At 47.1% G+C, this 18087-nt stretch overlaps 1 protein-coding gene across 1 annotated transcript in view; it reads right to left on the reverse strand.

Moving 5' to 3' along the window:
• LAMA4 (laminin subunit alpha 4) overlaps positions 1-18087 on the reverse strand; it is a 192251-nt gene that overhangs the window by 70270 nt on the left and 103894 nt on the right. The window contains exon 12 of the mRNA XM_073675872.1: positions 11320-11487. Coding sequence (XP_073531973.1) covers positions 11320-11487 — 168 coding nt within the window. The remainder of the gene's footprint in view (positions 1-11319; positions 11488-18087) is intronic.

Below are 18087 nucleotides of genomic sequence, written 5' to 3' on the forward strand. Positions count from 1 at the left end.
GTGGCCAAAAGTATTGGCACCCCTGCAATTCTGTCAGATAATACTCAGTTTCTTCCTGAAAATGATTGCAATCACAAATTCTTTGGTATTATTATCTTCATTTAATTTGTCTTCAATGAAAAAACACAAAAAGAACTGTCCTAAAGCCAAATTGGATACAATTCCACACCAAACCTAAAAAAGGGGGTGGACAAAAGTATTGGCACTGTTTGAAAAATCATGTGATGCTTCTCTAATTCGTGTAATTAACAGCACCTGTAGCTTACCTGTGGCACCTAACAGGTGTTGGCAATAACTAAATCACACTTGCAGCCAGTTAACATGGATTAAAGTTGACTCAACCTCTGTCCTGTGTCCTTGTGTGTACCACATTGAGCATGGAGAAAAGAAAGAAGACCAAAGAACTGTCTGAGGACTTGAGAAACCAAATTGTGAGGAAGCATGAGCAATCTCAAGGCTACAAGTCCATCTCCAAAGACCTGAATGTTCCTGTGTCTTCAGTGCGCAGTGTCATCAAGAAGTTTAAAGCCCATGGCACTGTGGCTAACCTCCATAGATGTGGACGGAAAAGAAAAATTGACGAGAGATTTCAACGCAAGATTGTGCGGATGGTGGATAAAGAACCTCGACTAACATCCAAACAAGTTCAAGCTGCCCTGGAGTCCGAGGGTACAACAGTGTCAACCCGTACTATCCGTCGGCGTCTGAATGAAAAGGGATTGTATGGTAGGATACCCAGGAAGACCCCACTTCTTACCCCGAGACATAAAAAAGCCAGGCTGGAGTTTGCCAAAACTTACCTGATAAAGCCTAAAACGTTTTGGAAGAATGTTCTCTGGTCAGATGAGGCAAAAGTAGAGCTTTTTGGGAAAAAGCATCAACATAGAGTGTACAGGAAAAAAAAGAGGCATTCAAAGAAAAGAACACGGTCCCTACAGTCAAACATGGCGGAGGTTCCCTGATGTTTTGGGGTTGCTTTGCTGCCTCTGGCACTGGACTGCTTGACCGTGTGCATGGTATTATGAAGTCTGAAGACTACCAACAAATTTTGCAGCATAATGTAGGGCCCAGTGTGAGAAAGCTGGGTCTTCCAGCAGGACAATGACCCAAAACACACTTCCAAAAGCACTATAAAATGGTTTGAGAGAAAGCACTGGAGACTTCTAAGGTGGCCAGCAATGAGTCCAGACCTGAATCCCATAGAACACCTGTGGAGAGATCTCAAAATGGCAGTTTGGAGAAGGCACCCTTCAAATATCAGGGACCTGGAGCAGTTTGCCAAAGAAGAATGGTGTACAATTCCAGCAGAGCATTGTAAGAAACTAATTGATGGTTACCGGAAGCGGTTGTTCGCAGTTATTTTGGCTAAAGGTTGTGCAACCAAGTATTAGGCTGAGGGTGCCAATACTTTTGTCTGGCCCATTTTTGGAGTTTTGTGTGAAATGATCAATGATTTGATTTTGGCTTCATTCTCTTTTGTGTTTTTTCCTTGCAAGCAAATTAAATGAAGATAATAATACCAAATAATTTGTGATTGCAATAATTTTCAGGAAGAAACTGAGTATTATCTGACAGAATTGCAAGGGTGCCAATACTTTTGGCCACCACTGTAATTATTTGAGACACAAATCTGTCCCTGGAGTTTTGACAAGATGACTATTTGAAAGTCTCATTTTAGACATTCTTAGCTTATATTGTAATATCTGTCTCTATTCACTACATTATTTCCATAACTTCTATTGAAGTGAATAGGAATGGAAGCAAATTTTGACAGCCACTCTCAGCTTTAACATAGCACTGACCACTAGTGTTGAGCCACCCCCGTAGTGTTCGAGTTCGGTTCGGTTCGTCGAACACCCGTGTGTTCGCCGAACTGTTCGTCGAACTGTTCGTCGAACACCGTTAAAACCAATGGCAGGCAAACAAAAACACATAGAAACACATAGAAAACACCTTCAAAGGTGTCCAAAAGCTGACAAACTGCTCAGAAGACACAACTAACACATGGAAAAGTGACAAGTACATATAGTCATGCGAAAAGAAAAGAGGTGGAGGAGTAAAAGGAGGGGGAGACACAGATATAGGCATGTCATGCCCTTCTAAAATCCAAAAAGTGAGAAGCCGACACGTTCAGTCCGCTCCTGCCCGTGCCACCTCCGTGTCGCCGGGTTTGTGCCAGAGCCGCGGTGAACCCTGACGGCCAGCCCCCCTCTCCCAATACTGGTGCCTGTCCGCTGGTGGGTCGAGCGAGCCCCCCTGTGGTGGAGGCAGCTCTAAGCTTTTTAATTTAAATTGTCTCTCTAATTTGAATAAATACACTTTAAATCCATTTACAAGGATCTATTGGAGGGCAAGTCTCATGCCAGCAGCCGCGTAATTCCAGCTCCAGTAGCGTCCACTAAAGCTGCTGCAGTTAAAAAGCTTTTATAAGGATCGAGCTCGGCTGTCCACCGCAAGGCATCCTACTGCCAGTCCGAGCCCCTATGCCTTGGGGTGCCTCCTGATGCTCTTCACTGAGTATCCCATGGTCCCGAAGCATTTCCTTTGAAAAAATGAAGTGTCCAAACTACAGGTGGTGTAGCTTGCTTAACAGCCGGGATAATCCGCTGACTAGCAGACCCTGCTACTAGGCACAAAGTATTTCCTGGGCTAGATGCAGTTAAAAATTTGTAATTAGATACTCTCGTTGGATGCTGAGAAAGCATTCCATAGAGGAGCGGAGAAGGCTCCAGGAACGAAGAACGAAGGGATCTCAGGGGTGCGGACGGGCGAGTCGCCACCGCACGCCCGAATCCACCTGCGTGGAGGGGTCAGGCCAAAGGGGGAGACCGGTCCCCGAAACTAGTGGAGGCAGGAAACGACCCTCAGCTAGAAACAGGAGGCTGTGACATTTTATGTGGCGCAGCCCCTCGCTACACCCGCTAGGAAGGCACCACATAGGGTCAGGGAAACTGGCGCCAAGTTTACCAAGAGGAGGCCCGAGGCAGCCGGACAGAAGGGTTGGTAAGAAAGGCCAGACAAAGGACACACAAAGGGGGTCCTGTGAAGCACTCCAAAGTTATCTGGGAGTTGTCTGAGCCCCTCACCTGGTGAGCACAGTACGACGTGGGCAGCCGTTACCTGCAGACGTGGTCTGGATAATAAGAACTGTGAGTAAAGGCCCTGGACTGCATCACTGACTCCGTGTCATTACTGCTGCTGCCCTGCACCATCACCCCCATCCTCCGCATACACTGCCCTGAGGCTATACTCCTCCCGTGGGGAGTTATGCTACGCTCTGCTGCACCCACAACACCAGCCTCAGCGGTCTGCCCTGGAGCGGCGGTTCACTCTGACCGCAATCCACGGGTGGCGTAGTCGGACATTTAAACATCAAAACCACATAAATAGTTCCGCCACTGGTTTGACCGCCCTGAGCCACGGAACCGGGTTGCCGCCACGGAGACTACAACCACCAGCATCCACCAAAAAGGGTCCGGCTCCGGGTGTCCCAAGGCCCAGGGGGCGCGTCAGAACATTTTCATCACCTTTCACAATCACCAATGGGACAAGGCAGGGATGTTCTCTGTCCCCTCTCTTATACATCCTAGTGACGGAGCACCTGCTCTCATCAATTCGCGATAACCCCAATATTAGGTGGATTGAGGTGGGAGGCACCGAGTACAAGTGCTCTCTATTTGCTGATGATGTCCTAGTATATATCACTCAATCACATATATCCATCCATGCTGTTATGGCTGAAATAGATCACTTTGTTACATGGTCAAATTTTAAAATCAATGCAGCGAAGTCTGAGGCCCTCGATGTCTCCCTTCCCAAATCCATATAGGATTCCATCCAGTCCAACTTTCCCTTTGCCTGGCCCTCACAGGGTATCAAATACTTAGGAATTCCTATTCAGAGACCTCTCCCATCTATGTTATCTTAATTTTGGGCCCTTTATTGAACAACTCCATACAGACCACGGTTGGCAAGTTAGAACTGTAAGATTCACTACGTGAACCACTGGTGTTTTGTGGAAAAGCACATGTACACTGTGTTCCAAATTATTATGTAAAAAGTGTTTAGGAGTGATAAGGGAAGAATTTGTTTGTTTGTCAGTTAAACTCATTGATGGTGATGTGTGTCAGGGCTCTTTATATCACTGTAAGCAATTGCAGACACCTGTGCTAATTAGTTTGGCAGGTGTGTCCAATGAAAGGCAAGACTACTTAAGAAGGCTGTCTCACATTATTAAGCAGCCTACATTTTCTGCCAAAATGGGAAAGAAAAAGGATGTGTCGGCTGCTGAGAAGCAACAAATTGTGGAGTGTTTAGGTCAAGGCATGACTACAATCAACATTGTGCGATGATCAGGATGAAGTGTCTTGGCAATCAAGAAGTATGTAGCTGATTCACAGTACACACGTGTGCGTGCTGATAAGGGCAAATTGAGGACTCTTTCCTACAGGCAATTACGTCAGGTTGAAAGAGCAGCGGCAAAAAAGCCTTGTCATAGCAGCAGACAAGTTTTTGAAGCTGCTTGTGCCTCCAACGTCCCCCGAACAACAAGATGCAGGGTCCTTCAGAGGTTTGCAGCTGTGCATACGCCATCCTGTCGACCTCCTCTATCCACTTCACACAAGCAGAAACGGCTCCAGTGGGCCAAACATTACATGAAGACTGATTTCAAAACTGTTTTGTTCACGGATGAGTGCCGTGCAGCGCTCGATGGTCCAGATGGATGGAGTGGAGGATGGCTGGTTGATGGACACCCCACGCAAACACGGCTACAGCGCCAACAAGGAGGAGGTGGAGTAATGTTTTGGGCTGGAATCATGGGGAGAGAGATTGTCGGCCCCTTTAGGATCCCTGAAGGCGCTAAAGATGAACTCCATAATGTATGTGGATTTTCTCAAACAGCACTTCCTGCCATGGTTCAAGAAGAAGAACCGTGTATTTCACAGCAAGATCATTTTTCTGCATGATAATGCACCATCTCATGCTGCACATAAAACATCTGCATCTCTGGCTGATATGGGCATAAAAGGGGACAAACTTATGGTGTGACCCCCATGCTCCCCTGACCTCTACCCCATTCAGAACCTTTGGAGCATCATTAAAAGGAGTGTCTATGATGGCGGGAGGCAGTTCACATCTAAGCAACAGCTCTGGGAGGGTATTCTGTCCTCATGCAAAACAATTGAAGCAGAAACCATCCAAAACCTGACAAATTCAATGGACGAGAGAGTTCAGAAGCTCCTTTCGAACAAGGGGTCCTATGTGAAAATGTAACATCACCTAGAATAAAGTTTTGAGTTGAAAACTGTTTGATTTCAGTTTCTAACAACCTGCTAATGCTTATAATTTCAAAAATGACCATTTTTTTGGTCTTTATTAAAATGAAAAGGTTGATCGAAAAGTTTGGGGGACCTAAGAGTGTGGCAACCCAGTAGTCATGATTACTTCGAATTCTGACAATATGAGGGTCATGCTGCAGGTAGTGCAGCAAGAAGGCACTTATGTGTCTTGCGCATCTCGGAGCCCCAAAATTATATTCCGGGCTAGATGCAGCTAAAAATTATTATTAATTTTAAATCTGGTGAAGCTTTAGTATAGATGGCCTAATAGGATCAGTGCTGCACACTGCTACAAAGCCCAAATTATTTTCCAGTCAAGATACAGATAAACATGATTAGTAATTTTAAATCTGGTGGAGCTTATTATAGATGGCCTAATAGAATCAGTGCTGCACACTGCTACAAAGCCCAAATTATTTTCCAGCCAAGATACAGATAAACATGATTAGTAAATTGAAAGCTTAAAACGGTTGGTAGGGTGATTTTAACCAATCATCAAGCTTTTACTCTCCCCAGGATGACACAGGGGTAGAAAAGTCGTTTCGGATCCATGATTTGTTCATCTTTATGAACGTGAGTCTGTCTACATTATCAGTGGAGAGCCGCGTGCGCTTATCTGTCAGCACACCACCAGCAGCGCTGAACACACGTTCAGACAGAACGCTGGCTGCGGGGCATGACAAGATCTCCAAGGCGTAAGTAGCTAGATCCGGCCATTTATCCAGATTGGAAGCCCAAAAAGAGCAAGGGTCCAGTGACACAGTCATGGCTTCAATGTTTACTTGGAGATACTCCTGTACCATTGTCTCTAGGCGTTGACTATGTGTCAGACTTCTTGTCTCCTGTGGCCTTGCAAAGGATGGGCTAAAAAAGTGGTGAAATGATTCCGCAAAATTGATGTTACCAGCAGATACTGTGGTTCTGTTACGGTTTGAGTGCTGAACACTTGACGGTCCCACGGTTGGCAAGTTGGAACTGTGAGATTCACTACCTGCACCACTGGTATTTTGTGGAAAAGCACATGTAAGATTCTGCAACAGTCTCTGCTGATACTCCTGCATGCGTGCATCCCTTTCTATGGCAGGAATAATTTCTGCAAATTTACTTTTGTACCGGGGATCTAACAGTGTGGCAACCCAGTAGTCAGGATTATTTCTAATTCTCACAATTCGAGGGTCATGTTGCAGGTAGTGCAGCAAGAAGGCACTCATGTGTGTTGCGCATCCAGGAGCACCAAGTCCCTGTTGTGTTGGTGGCGAGGTAACAATCATGCTTCCTTCCTCTGTCCTCTCCCCCCAACCTCGCACAACAGAAATGTGATCAAGGTCTCCCTCATCTGATGAGTCTTCCATCAGTTCGTCCTCCACTTCTTCCTGGGCTCCTGCACCTTCCTCACTAGTTTGGCTGCTACCATGCGCCCTGGTAAAACCATCTCCCCCACCCTCACATGCCTGCCGCCTTGGTGCTGCCGACCGTCTGGACCTTGCAGATGTTAGCCCTTCCGCATACAACTCCTCCTCCTCTACTTCCTCCACCTCCTCTTGTGCCACCACCTGACTCCGAATTCTGTTTAACATGTGCTCCAGCATGTAAGTCACCGGAATAGTCATGCTGATAATGGCATCGTCAGCACTAAACATCTTCGTCGCCATTTCAAAACTGTGCAGAAGGGTGCATAGGTCCCTGATCTGAGACCACTCCTCCAGCGTGATTTGCCCCACCTCTGGATCTCGTTGGCCCAGGCTATACGTCAGAACGTATTGCACCAGGGCTTGTCGGTGCTGCCACAGTCGCTGCAACATGTGCAGAGTTGAATTCCACCGGGTAGGCACATCGCATTTTAGCCGGTGAAGTGGCAGGCCCAACGACTTCTGTAGAGATGTAAGTCGCTGAGCTGCGGGATGCGAACGGCGAAAGTGAGCACACAGCGACCGTGCCCTCTGCAGAAGGCCATCTAGTCTGGGATAGTGGGCTAAAAATTGCTGGACAACCAGGTTCAACACGTGAGCCATACAAGGCACGTGTGTGACATTGCCCCGGCGAAGAGCCGCACCCAGGTTTGCAGCATTGTCGCACACGGCCTTCCCTGGTTTCAGGTCCAGTGGAGACAACCATTCATGAAATTGGTTCTCCAGAGCTGACCACAACTCCTCAGCTGTGTGACTCACATTTCCCAGACATTTCAATGTAAAAACCGCCTGATGACGTTGAGCCCTACTGCCAGCATAGTAAGGAGGTGTGCAGGATCCCTTCTGCGCAGTTAGAAAGCTTGTGGCATGACCAGACAGGCTTTGGGTGCAGGTGGAAGACCGAGAGGAGGTTGAGGAGGCAGAAGCAGTGGAGGAACTTTGACATAAAGAGGATTGACGCACAACTCGTGGGGACGGCAAGACTTGGACAGCAGCCCCTTGTCCTGCTGTCACCATAGTTACCCAGTGCCCAGTCAGCGACATGTAACGCCCCTGTCCATGCCTACTCGTCCAAGTGTCTGTGGTGAAATGCACCCTGTCACACACAGAGTTTCTCAAAGAAGCGGTGATGTTGTGTGCGACATGCTGGTGGAGCGCAGGCACACCTTTCTTTGAGAAGTAGTGCCGACTGGGCATCTGGTACTGGGGCACTGCGACGGACATAAGGTCTCGAAAATCCTCTGTGTCCACCAGGCGGAAAGGCAGCATTTCTGTAGCCAAGAACTTGCAGATGGTGAAATTCAACCTCTTAGCTTTCTCATGGCTAGGAGGAAATGGTCTTTTACTTGTCCACATCTGAGGGACCGAGGGCTGGCTATTGTGCTTAGACGGGGTTGATAAGGGTGTCCCCGGCAAACTGCCGGTCTGTGAGGAAGATGCAGGCAGACATGTTAGGTTGCCTTGATCCAAAGGTGGTGCTATCGATGTCGGACAGCGCTCAACACCAGCTGGTGTTACCACCTCCAAAGAAAATGATGACCTGCCAATCACGCTGGCTGTTGCGGGTAAAGAGGTGGCAGGTCTCCGCCCCAAAACAGGTGTGACTGCTGTCCCCCCAGTCACAGAGGATGAAGATGCCGCGGATGCACAAGATATGGCAGACGGTGGTTGGCCCGGCCGGCTAGGCCGCATTGTAGCACACTGAGCTTCCCACTGCAACTTATGCTTCATGTCCATGTGCCGGTTCATGCATGAAGTACTCAAACTATGTATTTTTTGGCCTCTACTTAGCTTTTGCTGACAAATGTTACAGATAACACGAGTTGGGTCATCTTTATCGATCTGAAAAAATGCCCAGGCTATGCAAGGCTTAGCACCCATGCGACCTGAAGAGCCACCACGACTTGTGGTGAGAGGCAGAGTTGTGTTTGAGGATGCAGTTGTTGACGTGCTTCCAGTACTATGTCTCTGTCCAGGAAGGCGCAACCTGACCTCGTCGTCACTAGCATCTTCCTCCACCTCCTCTGCTGACCTCATCTCTTGGCTGACTGTGGGTTGACAGTAAGTGGGATCTCCGACCTCATCATCATCACCCTGTGCGTTATCACACCCGTCGTCCTCAGAGCCAACCTGTTCCTGCCCTGACAAAAAACTAAAGTTGTCGCTCCAATCAGGTATTTGAGTCTTATCATCGTCTTCCTCATTGTCTCCACCAACAGGAGTTACAGTTTGGGAATGAGGGTCTACATTATGGTCAGAACCTTCTGCGTCTGGTCCTGGATCCGACTCATAAAGATTCTGGGCATCAGTGCAGATCATTTCCTCGTCTGGATTCACAGAAGCGCTGGAGTCGACCTCTGATTCCCAGGCTATAGTATGAGTAAACAGCTCTGCAGACTCAACCATCTGTTCTACCTCATACTCAGACGGGCAGCTGGAGATTTGGGAGCTGTGAGGAAGCAAGTGCGATTGGGGTGACACCTTTGAGGACTGGAGTATTTGTGATGTTGAAGTTGATGTGGAGGAGAGCCCACTTAAAGGAGCACTTGATATCCGTTGAAGCACCTGCTGTTTTTGTGCCTCATCTGGAATTTGTAGCGATTGGCGTGGCCGTAAGAAAGGGATCTTATCACATTGTCCGCTAAAAGAAGTAGACATTTTAGTTTGGTTGGAAGATGGTCTTTCTTCTGCAGATGTTACTGTTGCTTTAACACCTACCCCACGGACACAACCTTTTTTCCCCTTCCCAACACGCCTATTACCCTTTCCACCAGCAGCAGGCCTTTTTCCACTCATTTTGGTGGTTAACTAATTAACAACTCTGGAGTTGTTTGCACAAAAAAACAATGGATGGGAACCGAGCAGAGCTGAGTGGCCAAACTGTGTTATTAGGCCAAAACTATTGGCTGGGTTAGATGCAGAAAAAAATTATATTCAATTTGCAACCTGATGGAGGTCAGTATAGATGGACTAATAGAGAAAGTCCCACACACTACTAGAAGGCCAAATATTTTTTCAGAGCTAGATGCAGAAAAAAATATATTCAGTTTGCAACCTGATGGAGGTCTGTATAGATGGATTAATAGAACAAGTCCCACACACAGCTAGAAGCCCAATATTTTTTCAGAGGTAGATGCAGAAAAAAATATATTCAGTTTGCAACCTGATGGAGGTCAGTATAGATGGACTAATACAACAAGTCCCACACACAGCTAGAAGCCCAATATTTTTTCAGAGGTAGATGCAGAAAAAAATATATTCAGTTTGCAACCTGATGGAGGTCTGTATAGATGGATTAATAGAACAAGTCCCACACACAGCTAGAAGCCCAATATTTTTTCAGAGGTAGATGCAGAAAAAAATATATTCAGTTTGCAACCTGATGGAGGTCAGTATAGATGGACTAATACAACAAGTCCCACACACAGCTAGAAGCCCAATATTTTTTCAGAGCTAGATGCAGAAAAAAATTATATTCAATTTGCAACCTGATGGAGGTCAGTATAGATGGACTAATAGAATGATGCTATGCCCAAAAGATTTTACTTCACTAGGTGCAGTAAAAAAATTGGTATTCTATACACAGGTGGTATATCTTGCAACACAGATAGGCTACTCCACTGACTAACACACTCTGCAATAGGCCAAAAAGGATTAGCTTTGCTAGATTCAGCCAAATGCTGTGAAAAAAACTTGCACAGCACTGGCACAGACCTGCCTGGCAAAAACTGATAGGAACTGATGTAACCTAGTCCTGAAAAGGACTCCAATTACAATTAGTCTTTACTCCCACAATCTATCTATTTAAGAGCACAGACCTGCCTGATAAAAGTCGTAGGAAATGCTGTAACCTAGTCCTTAAAAGGACTGCAATCACAACTATTCCCTACTCCCAAGCTATCTGTAGATTTGTGCGAAAATTGGCTTGAAATTAACAAGGTATAGCGCACACAGCAACAGCGGTGCCGTCTAACACGCAGCTGCAGCAGTGAGAAAATGGTGGCGACGGGGAAAATGGCTTGGTCTTATAGGGCAAGGACATGTGACATACACTGCCAATGACACATGCCCTTGCTTGTGTGAAAAAAAGCACTTTGCTCCGTGTGTGCGCTGCTGATAGGCTGACAGATTGCACCTCCCCACTGTAAATGCGGGAAAGAGAAAAAAAAAATGGAGATCTTCATTGTTCCTGCAGAGATCCATCCCCTGCCCCTCCCCCCACCCCGCTGTACACTCAAACTGCGTATTAACATTAATTTTCATCATTACTGAGAAAAAATCCAGTTATGATTTTGGTGCACGAACAGTTATCGAACATAACCTCGAACAGCCGAATTTTTCTCAAATTGTTCGTGTTCGCCGAACGGCTCGAACACCGCCCAAAACAGCTCGAATTTGAGATTGGCGAACAGTTCGAGTAGAACAACGCTCATCTCTACTGACCACTTGAGGCCACCTCATAAAAATTGATATTCCCAATTCAGCCATGAATAGCTAAAATGGGAATGCCCCATATTGGTCTTTAGGTGCTGAATAATAGAAGGTGACTTAAAATGCATGAGTTAACTCACAGTAATATGCATTTTGTGTCTCATCCAAAACTAGCTTCCTTGGCAAATCAAAGTTTAGGCGTGCAAGGTCTTTGAGCATTTGTGCTGCTTCCTTCATGGTCTTAACACGATCAGATGGACTGACTTCTCCTTGTAATGATTCATAATGCTTTAGTTTTGCAAGTGTTTCTGTGGAAAAATGAAAATAATTAAGAATGTTAAAATTAAAAACTGATTTTTCTCATAGTTACAAACTTTGTGCAAATTGTGTAGTATGATCCATGCAGTGTGGATAGCTATGTATCCCAACACCCTGTACATACGTACAGGCATGCATGTATTCTGAATAAGGAGGGGAAGGTAAGATGCCACCTGATGCCACTAGAGCTGTGTTTTAATCCAGCTATCATTGGGGGAGAGCCTAAAGGCTCACATAAAGACCTGGTGTCATGACTCTGAGGTCTGGTATCCCGGGGCCAGGGGCTCCTTCCCTGTCCCTAACACTAGGGGCGCCCTAGCTATCCCTGTTCCCCAGATTACTTCTAATGGTGAAGACGCCAGGGCCACGTACCTTGCTGAGCTCCTGAATCTGCCCTCAGTCTATTCCCTCCCCCATCCAGGAAAGAGGGGAGTAGTAGTGTATGGCAATACACCAACCAGGCTAACAAGGTAATACAAACAGGTATAAAGGAAAATACCAATCATACACATTTGCACTCACAAACAACAGAGGGAAACACTGGGAAGTGAAGGATGGGAAAAAAAAAACAAAGTATGAGAGGAATTGCATACTACCAAAACCAAGCAACAGTCTTAGATAAATCCAGCAAACACCTCCTCAAACAACAACACTCCACCAACTACTGAAACCATGCAGCAATGAAGCTGGCTCTGGCACTTCCTGATTGCCAGAGGCCAGTATATATAGGAGAAGGGAGTGGCCAACACGGAACAGCTGAGAGCATCATCACAAGCAAGCTTCCAGGAGCCCTCAACTGAAACGGATTAACCCCTGCACTGCTAGAAGAGACCTACACCATTTAATATGAAGATGAAGTGCTTCTCCTAAGTGCAGGAGTAGGGGAAATCAGTAGTGTTGAGCGAGTATGTTCTGTCCGAGTATGCTCGGGCCGAGCTCCGAGTATTTATAGCTGCTCGGTGATATGGTTGAATCGCTCCCGTGTGCATGATTTGCAACTGTTTGACAGCTTTATTACATGTGAGGAATGTCTATTTTTACACATTCCTCACATGTAATAAAACTGTCAAACAGTCGTAAATCATGCACACGTGAGCGATTCAACCATATCACCGAGCAGCTATAAATACTCGGAGTTCGGCCCGAGCAAACTCGGCAAAAGGGTTAATAGAACATACTCTCTCAATACTAGAAATCAGACAGTGTGGTCTTCTGGCTCCTCTCTGTCGCAGTAAACCCGTTAAACATGGTACTGTAGGTTGGTCCAGTAAAAAAGAACATGATTAGCCAATATTTATCTAATTTGTATGTCCAGATTTAGATTATAATTTAGGATGTAACCTAAAGCAGCCGGGCCCCAATACAAAATTTGAAAGAAGGCTCCACCAACTATTTGCCATTAATTAGTCCAGATTACGACAGTCCAGACCACAGTACCTGGACTGACTGTGCGTCATGTGACCCAAACTTTCAGCATATTAGGCATATAAGAAATTGTGTAAGAAAGCACTGTCAGTGGCAGGCAGGCAGCTCTTTATGGGGCTTCACAGACAGGTTTTATGCAAGCCATTCTGTCTAGAAGGTTCCTGGGGAACCCTGACCTTCACCCTTTTACTCCAGTACAGGGATCTGGATTTACACAGGGCCCCATGGCTTGAGTCCATGGAAAGGTTGCTGGCCGGTGGAGCGGGTAGAAGAAAATAGTCAGAAAGACGTTCAGAATCAGGAGGTTAAAGTCAGGATCAAAATCAAAAGACTGTCAGGCAGTCAAATCATAAGCTGGGTCAAGGACATGAATAAACTGGCTGAGCCAGAACTGGGAAGTAGGGATGAACCAGAGTAAGTGAAACCAATAACTGTAAACAGACTGCTAGGGGTGTTAATAAAGTGTGGCACTACCCAAGACTCATAGTAGGAAGCTAAGAATATAAAAATACTCAGCTATTAACCCAGCATCACAAGTCCCAGAACTGCTTTAGTGTTTCCCAAAGTCATCCCCAATAAAACTGGGGCATAGCCTAGCGTTAGATGCAGAAGTAGAAAGAGTGAGTTTGTATATGGATGTAACAGATTACAAGCTCAGGTCTGGGGATGGTGAAATATCAACCATGTAAACCTGGCATATTACTGATGTCTTTTTATGTGTCACAGGTGGATTTTGACCTCCTTACCACCAGCGCGCAACTACAACTGCTCTTTGTGTATGACGTCATTGCTATGCTATTGTCTGGAGCAGATCAAGAGAAATTCTATAATTTGTTTATAAAGTAACTCAACTTGTAAATTATGTCTTCATGTAACAGATTTTAAAATGTTATCTGTGATTTTGTTTTTTTTGTTTAGGAACATGAGAGATTTGCAACATTTACAATAGTATGTGACACAGTATTCTGTTCCTCAGACGACAAGCCGAGACACTTCTGACAGTAGTCAAGGCATACAAAGCGGCGATCGGCAGTAATCACCAACTCAACAGCTGCTCTCTGCAAATTTGCTGCATTGGATAATGAACAGTGAAGCAGAAAGTGTCAGTCTATTGTACCAGTGCCATTATCTGGATCATTTGTCAATTGAACAGAAAAACAAGTGAATGCCATTATGGAAAGGCACTCTACTTTTTTTTTTTTTGATAGAGAATCAATTTTTCTTCATCTGATCACATACAGAATAAATGACAGCAAGTAGAGATAACAGACACTGTGACTTGTGGGACTTGTGACTGAGAGGTCACTGGAGTTCAGGATTACATAAGCCATATGGACAGGAGCAAAACAGAGATATGTGATAAACTGCAGTCTACAGACAGCAGTCAGTGGCTCTTGGGGTTTATGATATGAAGATAAAAGGATTTGAGGTTGGTATGGCTAGAAACTCCCATTCACCTTAGTAGTGCAGTCCTTTGCTTCTTGAATAGAAGGGTGCCTTTACACTTGTTGACTAGTGTTGTTAAATTACCCCTGATGAGCTACATGTTTGCCGATCGGCAGTCATTTACTTGCCTGTTGACAGTCCAACCGCACTTCCAATGTGCACAGAAAGATCGGTAATACAGGGTGGGCCATTTATATGGATGCACCTAAATTAAATGGGAATGGTTGGTGATATCAACTTCCTGTTTGTGGCACATTAGTATGTGGGAGGGGGAAAACTTTTCCAGATGGGTGGTGACCATGGCGGCCATTTTTAAGTCGGCCATTTTGGATCCAACTTTATTTTTTTCAATGGGAAGAGGGTCATGTAACACATCAAACTTATTGAGAATTTCATAAGAAAAACAATGGTGTGCTTGGTTTTAATGTAACTTTATTTTTTCATGAGTTTTTTACAAGTTTATGACCAGCTATAAAATGTATTCAAAGTGCTGCCCATTGTGTTGGATTGTCCATGCAGCGCTCTTCTCCCACTCTTGACACACTGATAGCAACACCGCAGAAGAAATACTAGCACAGGCTTCCAGTATCCGTGGTCATGAGCCGATCATGCAATTGTGGGGGATTACGCTTACAGTCCAGTTATCAGTCGAGTTGAGTTCCTGTTTGTCTATCTCATGACTGTAACATACCTGGCGGCGTCCTTGCATGGTGGTCCATCTCCCACTGTGCAAGAGGGCGCACTTGATCTCCTGTCCAGAATGTCTCTCTGGCTTCCCTCCATGCTGTCTGTTTGTGTCTGTTTCTGCTGCTTAAGGGCGGCGCCCGATCACTTCCTGCCTTTTGTACCTGCTGTGGGTCACACCCCTTGTGCGTCCTCAGCCTATTGCTGTCTGTCACTTGGTATATAGCTCAGCAGCTCCCTTCTATCCCGGCCTGAGCATAGTGTTTCCTTCAGTGTGTGCTTGCACTCTGAAGGTGCCAGGTCCCGTCTCTTGTCTCCTGCTTTTTGTATCAGTTCCCGTGTCTGAACTGAGTCCTGTATGTCTCCTGCTTTGCGGTATCAGCTCCCGTTTCTGAACTGAGTCCTTTCTGTGTTATCTTGTCTGTCCTGTCTGAACACGCTCCTAGCCTGTTCCTTCCGCCTCTCTGGGGGCCGATTTCCTAGACCCGCTCCTGTGTCTGGTCTGTCCTGTCTGAACACGCTCCTTGCCTGTTCGTTCCGCCTCTCTGGGGGCCGTATTCCCAGACCCGCTCCTGTATCCCTCTGCAGTGTCGGTCTCCTCCGTACACTCAGTTCCAGTCTGAACTCTCTCCTGTCCTTTACCTGTTTTACCTCTATGTCCGTTCCCTTCCTTTTTCTGCAGAGTCTGAACTCGTACCTAACTCCTGCTTGTAACCCTCTGCCTGTATTGTTCCTGAGTCCCGGTGTGTACTGGGTCCTATCCCGCCTGTGTTCCTACCTGCTAGTGCCTCCCTGTCTGCACTCTAGCTGTGCTTGCCTTTACCCCCCTGCCTGCATACCCGCCTGCCTGCATACCAGTCGTGCCTGCCTATACCCACCAGTCTGTGTGCCAGCCTACCAGCCTGTTCCTGTATTCCCCTGTGTGGGTCAACAGCCGTGTCCGGGGTCTGTCCTGGAGTAGCACCTGGTCCCTCTGCTCGGTTCCTCCTTGGTGCACTGGCGTCGTATGCCGTCGTGCGACCCTGGTCGGATCGGGTGAATACTTAGTCACGCCCCTCCAGGCATTCACTCTCCGGCACGGTCCAGTGGAATCACTACCAATCACACGCACACGCCGCTTAGCCCGGGCGTGTGCATAACAGCATGCTCAGGCCATGGTTCCCGTTGAGCCCCACGGCCTTCGCTCTTTGAGAAGTTTTTCCAGCGAATACATGCATTAAAATAAATAAATAAATTTTTTTCCCCCCTTTAGCTGAGTTCCAGGCGAATTACGCACCCGTCCAGATGGATCTATCAGCTCTCGTTCCTGCGGATCCGCCACGTTACTATGGGGATCCAAGACAGTGTCGTGCATTTGTGGAGCAATGCATGCTACACTTTAAGGCCTACCCTCTCTATTTTCCTTCCGATTGGGCTAAAGTGGCCTTTATGATTGACTACCTAGCGGGTGATGCCTTGAAATGGGTCACCCCCCTATGGGAAGCATGGGATCCTGTCATCCTTGACCTGCAGGCCTTCCTGGTGGCCTTTCATATGGTCTTCGAGGACCCTAACTCTGAAGCCCCTGCTGAAGCTTCACTCCCCAATATCCCGGAGCAGCCCCGACGGGTAATGTGTGTGGGTAGCGCAATAGTCCTCCAGCCCAATGAGACTACTGCCCACCCAGAATCCTCACAGGGTGACTACGCTTTCCGGAATACTTCTCTCAACCTCAAGAGGCAGTCCAGACGTGCTAGACTTAGAGGCAAGCCGTCACGCCAGGGTCTGTCCTCCCTGAGACCTCCTGACCCCAACCTTGAAGTCCCTACTGAAGCTTCATCTCCCTGTATCCCGGAGAAACCCCAATGGGTGATGTGCGTGGGTAGTGCACCAGTTCTCCTGCCCGAAGAGACTTCTGCCCATCCAGACTCCACACAGGAGAACTTCCTGCACCCGGCATCAGATGCTTCTTTCTCTTTAACCGGTGTGCATGTCCAAGGATGCTCCAAAGCTGTGGTTACCTCAGAGTCTGTGCACCTCTACTACCTGGCGGAGGATCCCCTGTTGCCTCCTGAACCCTCCGGGATACCACTCGATGACAAATGGAGAGAGACTTCTCTACACCCGGTACTCAATACTTTGTCCGCTTCGTCCTGTGAGCCTGACAATGGGTACCCCAAAGTGGTAGTTACCTCCGAGTCTCTACACCCCTCCGACCAGGCGGAGGATCTCCAGTTGTCTCCTGAACCCTTCGGGGTGCTACCTGGTAGCGAAAGGACAGAGACTCTCCTATACTCTGTACCTGATACCTCGCTCGCTTCGTCCAGTGAGTCCAACCTAGTGTACTCCGAAGCAGAGGTTACTCCTGAGTCTCTACACCCCTCCGACCAGGCGGAGGACCTCCAGTTGTGTTCAGAATCCTTCGGGGTGCCACCTGGTGGTGAATGGACAGAGACTTTCCTATATCCTGGATCTGATACCTCGCTTGCTTCGTCCAGTGAGTCCGACCTAGAGTACTCTGAAGCAGAGGTTACCCGTGAGTCTCTACACCCCTCTGACCAGGCGGAGGACCGCCAGCTGTCTCCAGAACCCTTCGGGGTGCCACCTGGTGGTGAATGGACAGAGACTTTCCTATACTCGGTACCCGATACCTCGCCTGCTTCCTCCAGTGAGTCCGACCTAGTGTACTCTGAAGCAGAGGTTACCCGTGAGTCTCTACACCCCTCTGACCAGGCGGAGGACCGCCAGCTGTCTCCAGAACCCTTCGGGGTGCCACCTGGTGGTGAATGGACAGAGACTTTCCTATACTCGGTACCCGATACCTCGCCTGCTTCCTCCAGTGAGTCCGACCTAGTGTACTCTGAAGCAGTTGTTTTCTCTGAGCCTCTGCACTCTTCTGACCCGGCGGAGGACCTCCAGTTGTTTCCTGAATCCTCCGGGATACCACCAGATAACAAAGAGACAGTGACTTTTCCTCATTATGTACCTGATAACCCGTCTATTTCTTCCTGTGAGCTTGACAAGATGTACCTCGAAGCAGAGATTACCCTTAAGTC

This window comes from Phyllobates terribilis, unplaced genomic scaffold (genome assembly GCF_046119375.1).
Source record: "Phyllobates terribilis strain yellow unplaced genomic scaffold, ASM4611937v1 Scaffold_3__8_contigs__length_932513732, whole genome shotgun sequence".
NCBI lineage: Eukaryota > Metazoa > Chordata > Amphibia > Anura > Dendrobatidae > Phyllobates > Phyllobates terribilis.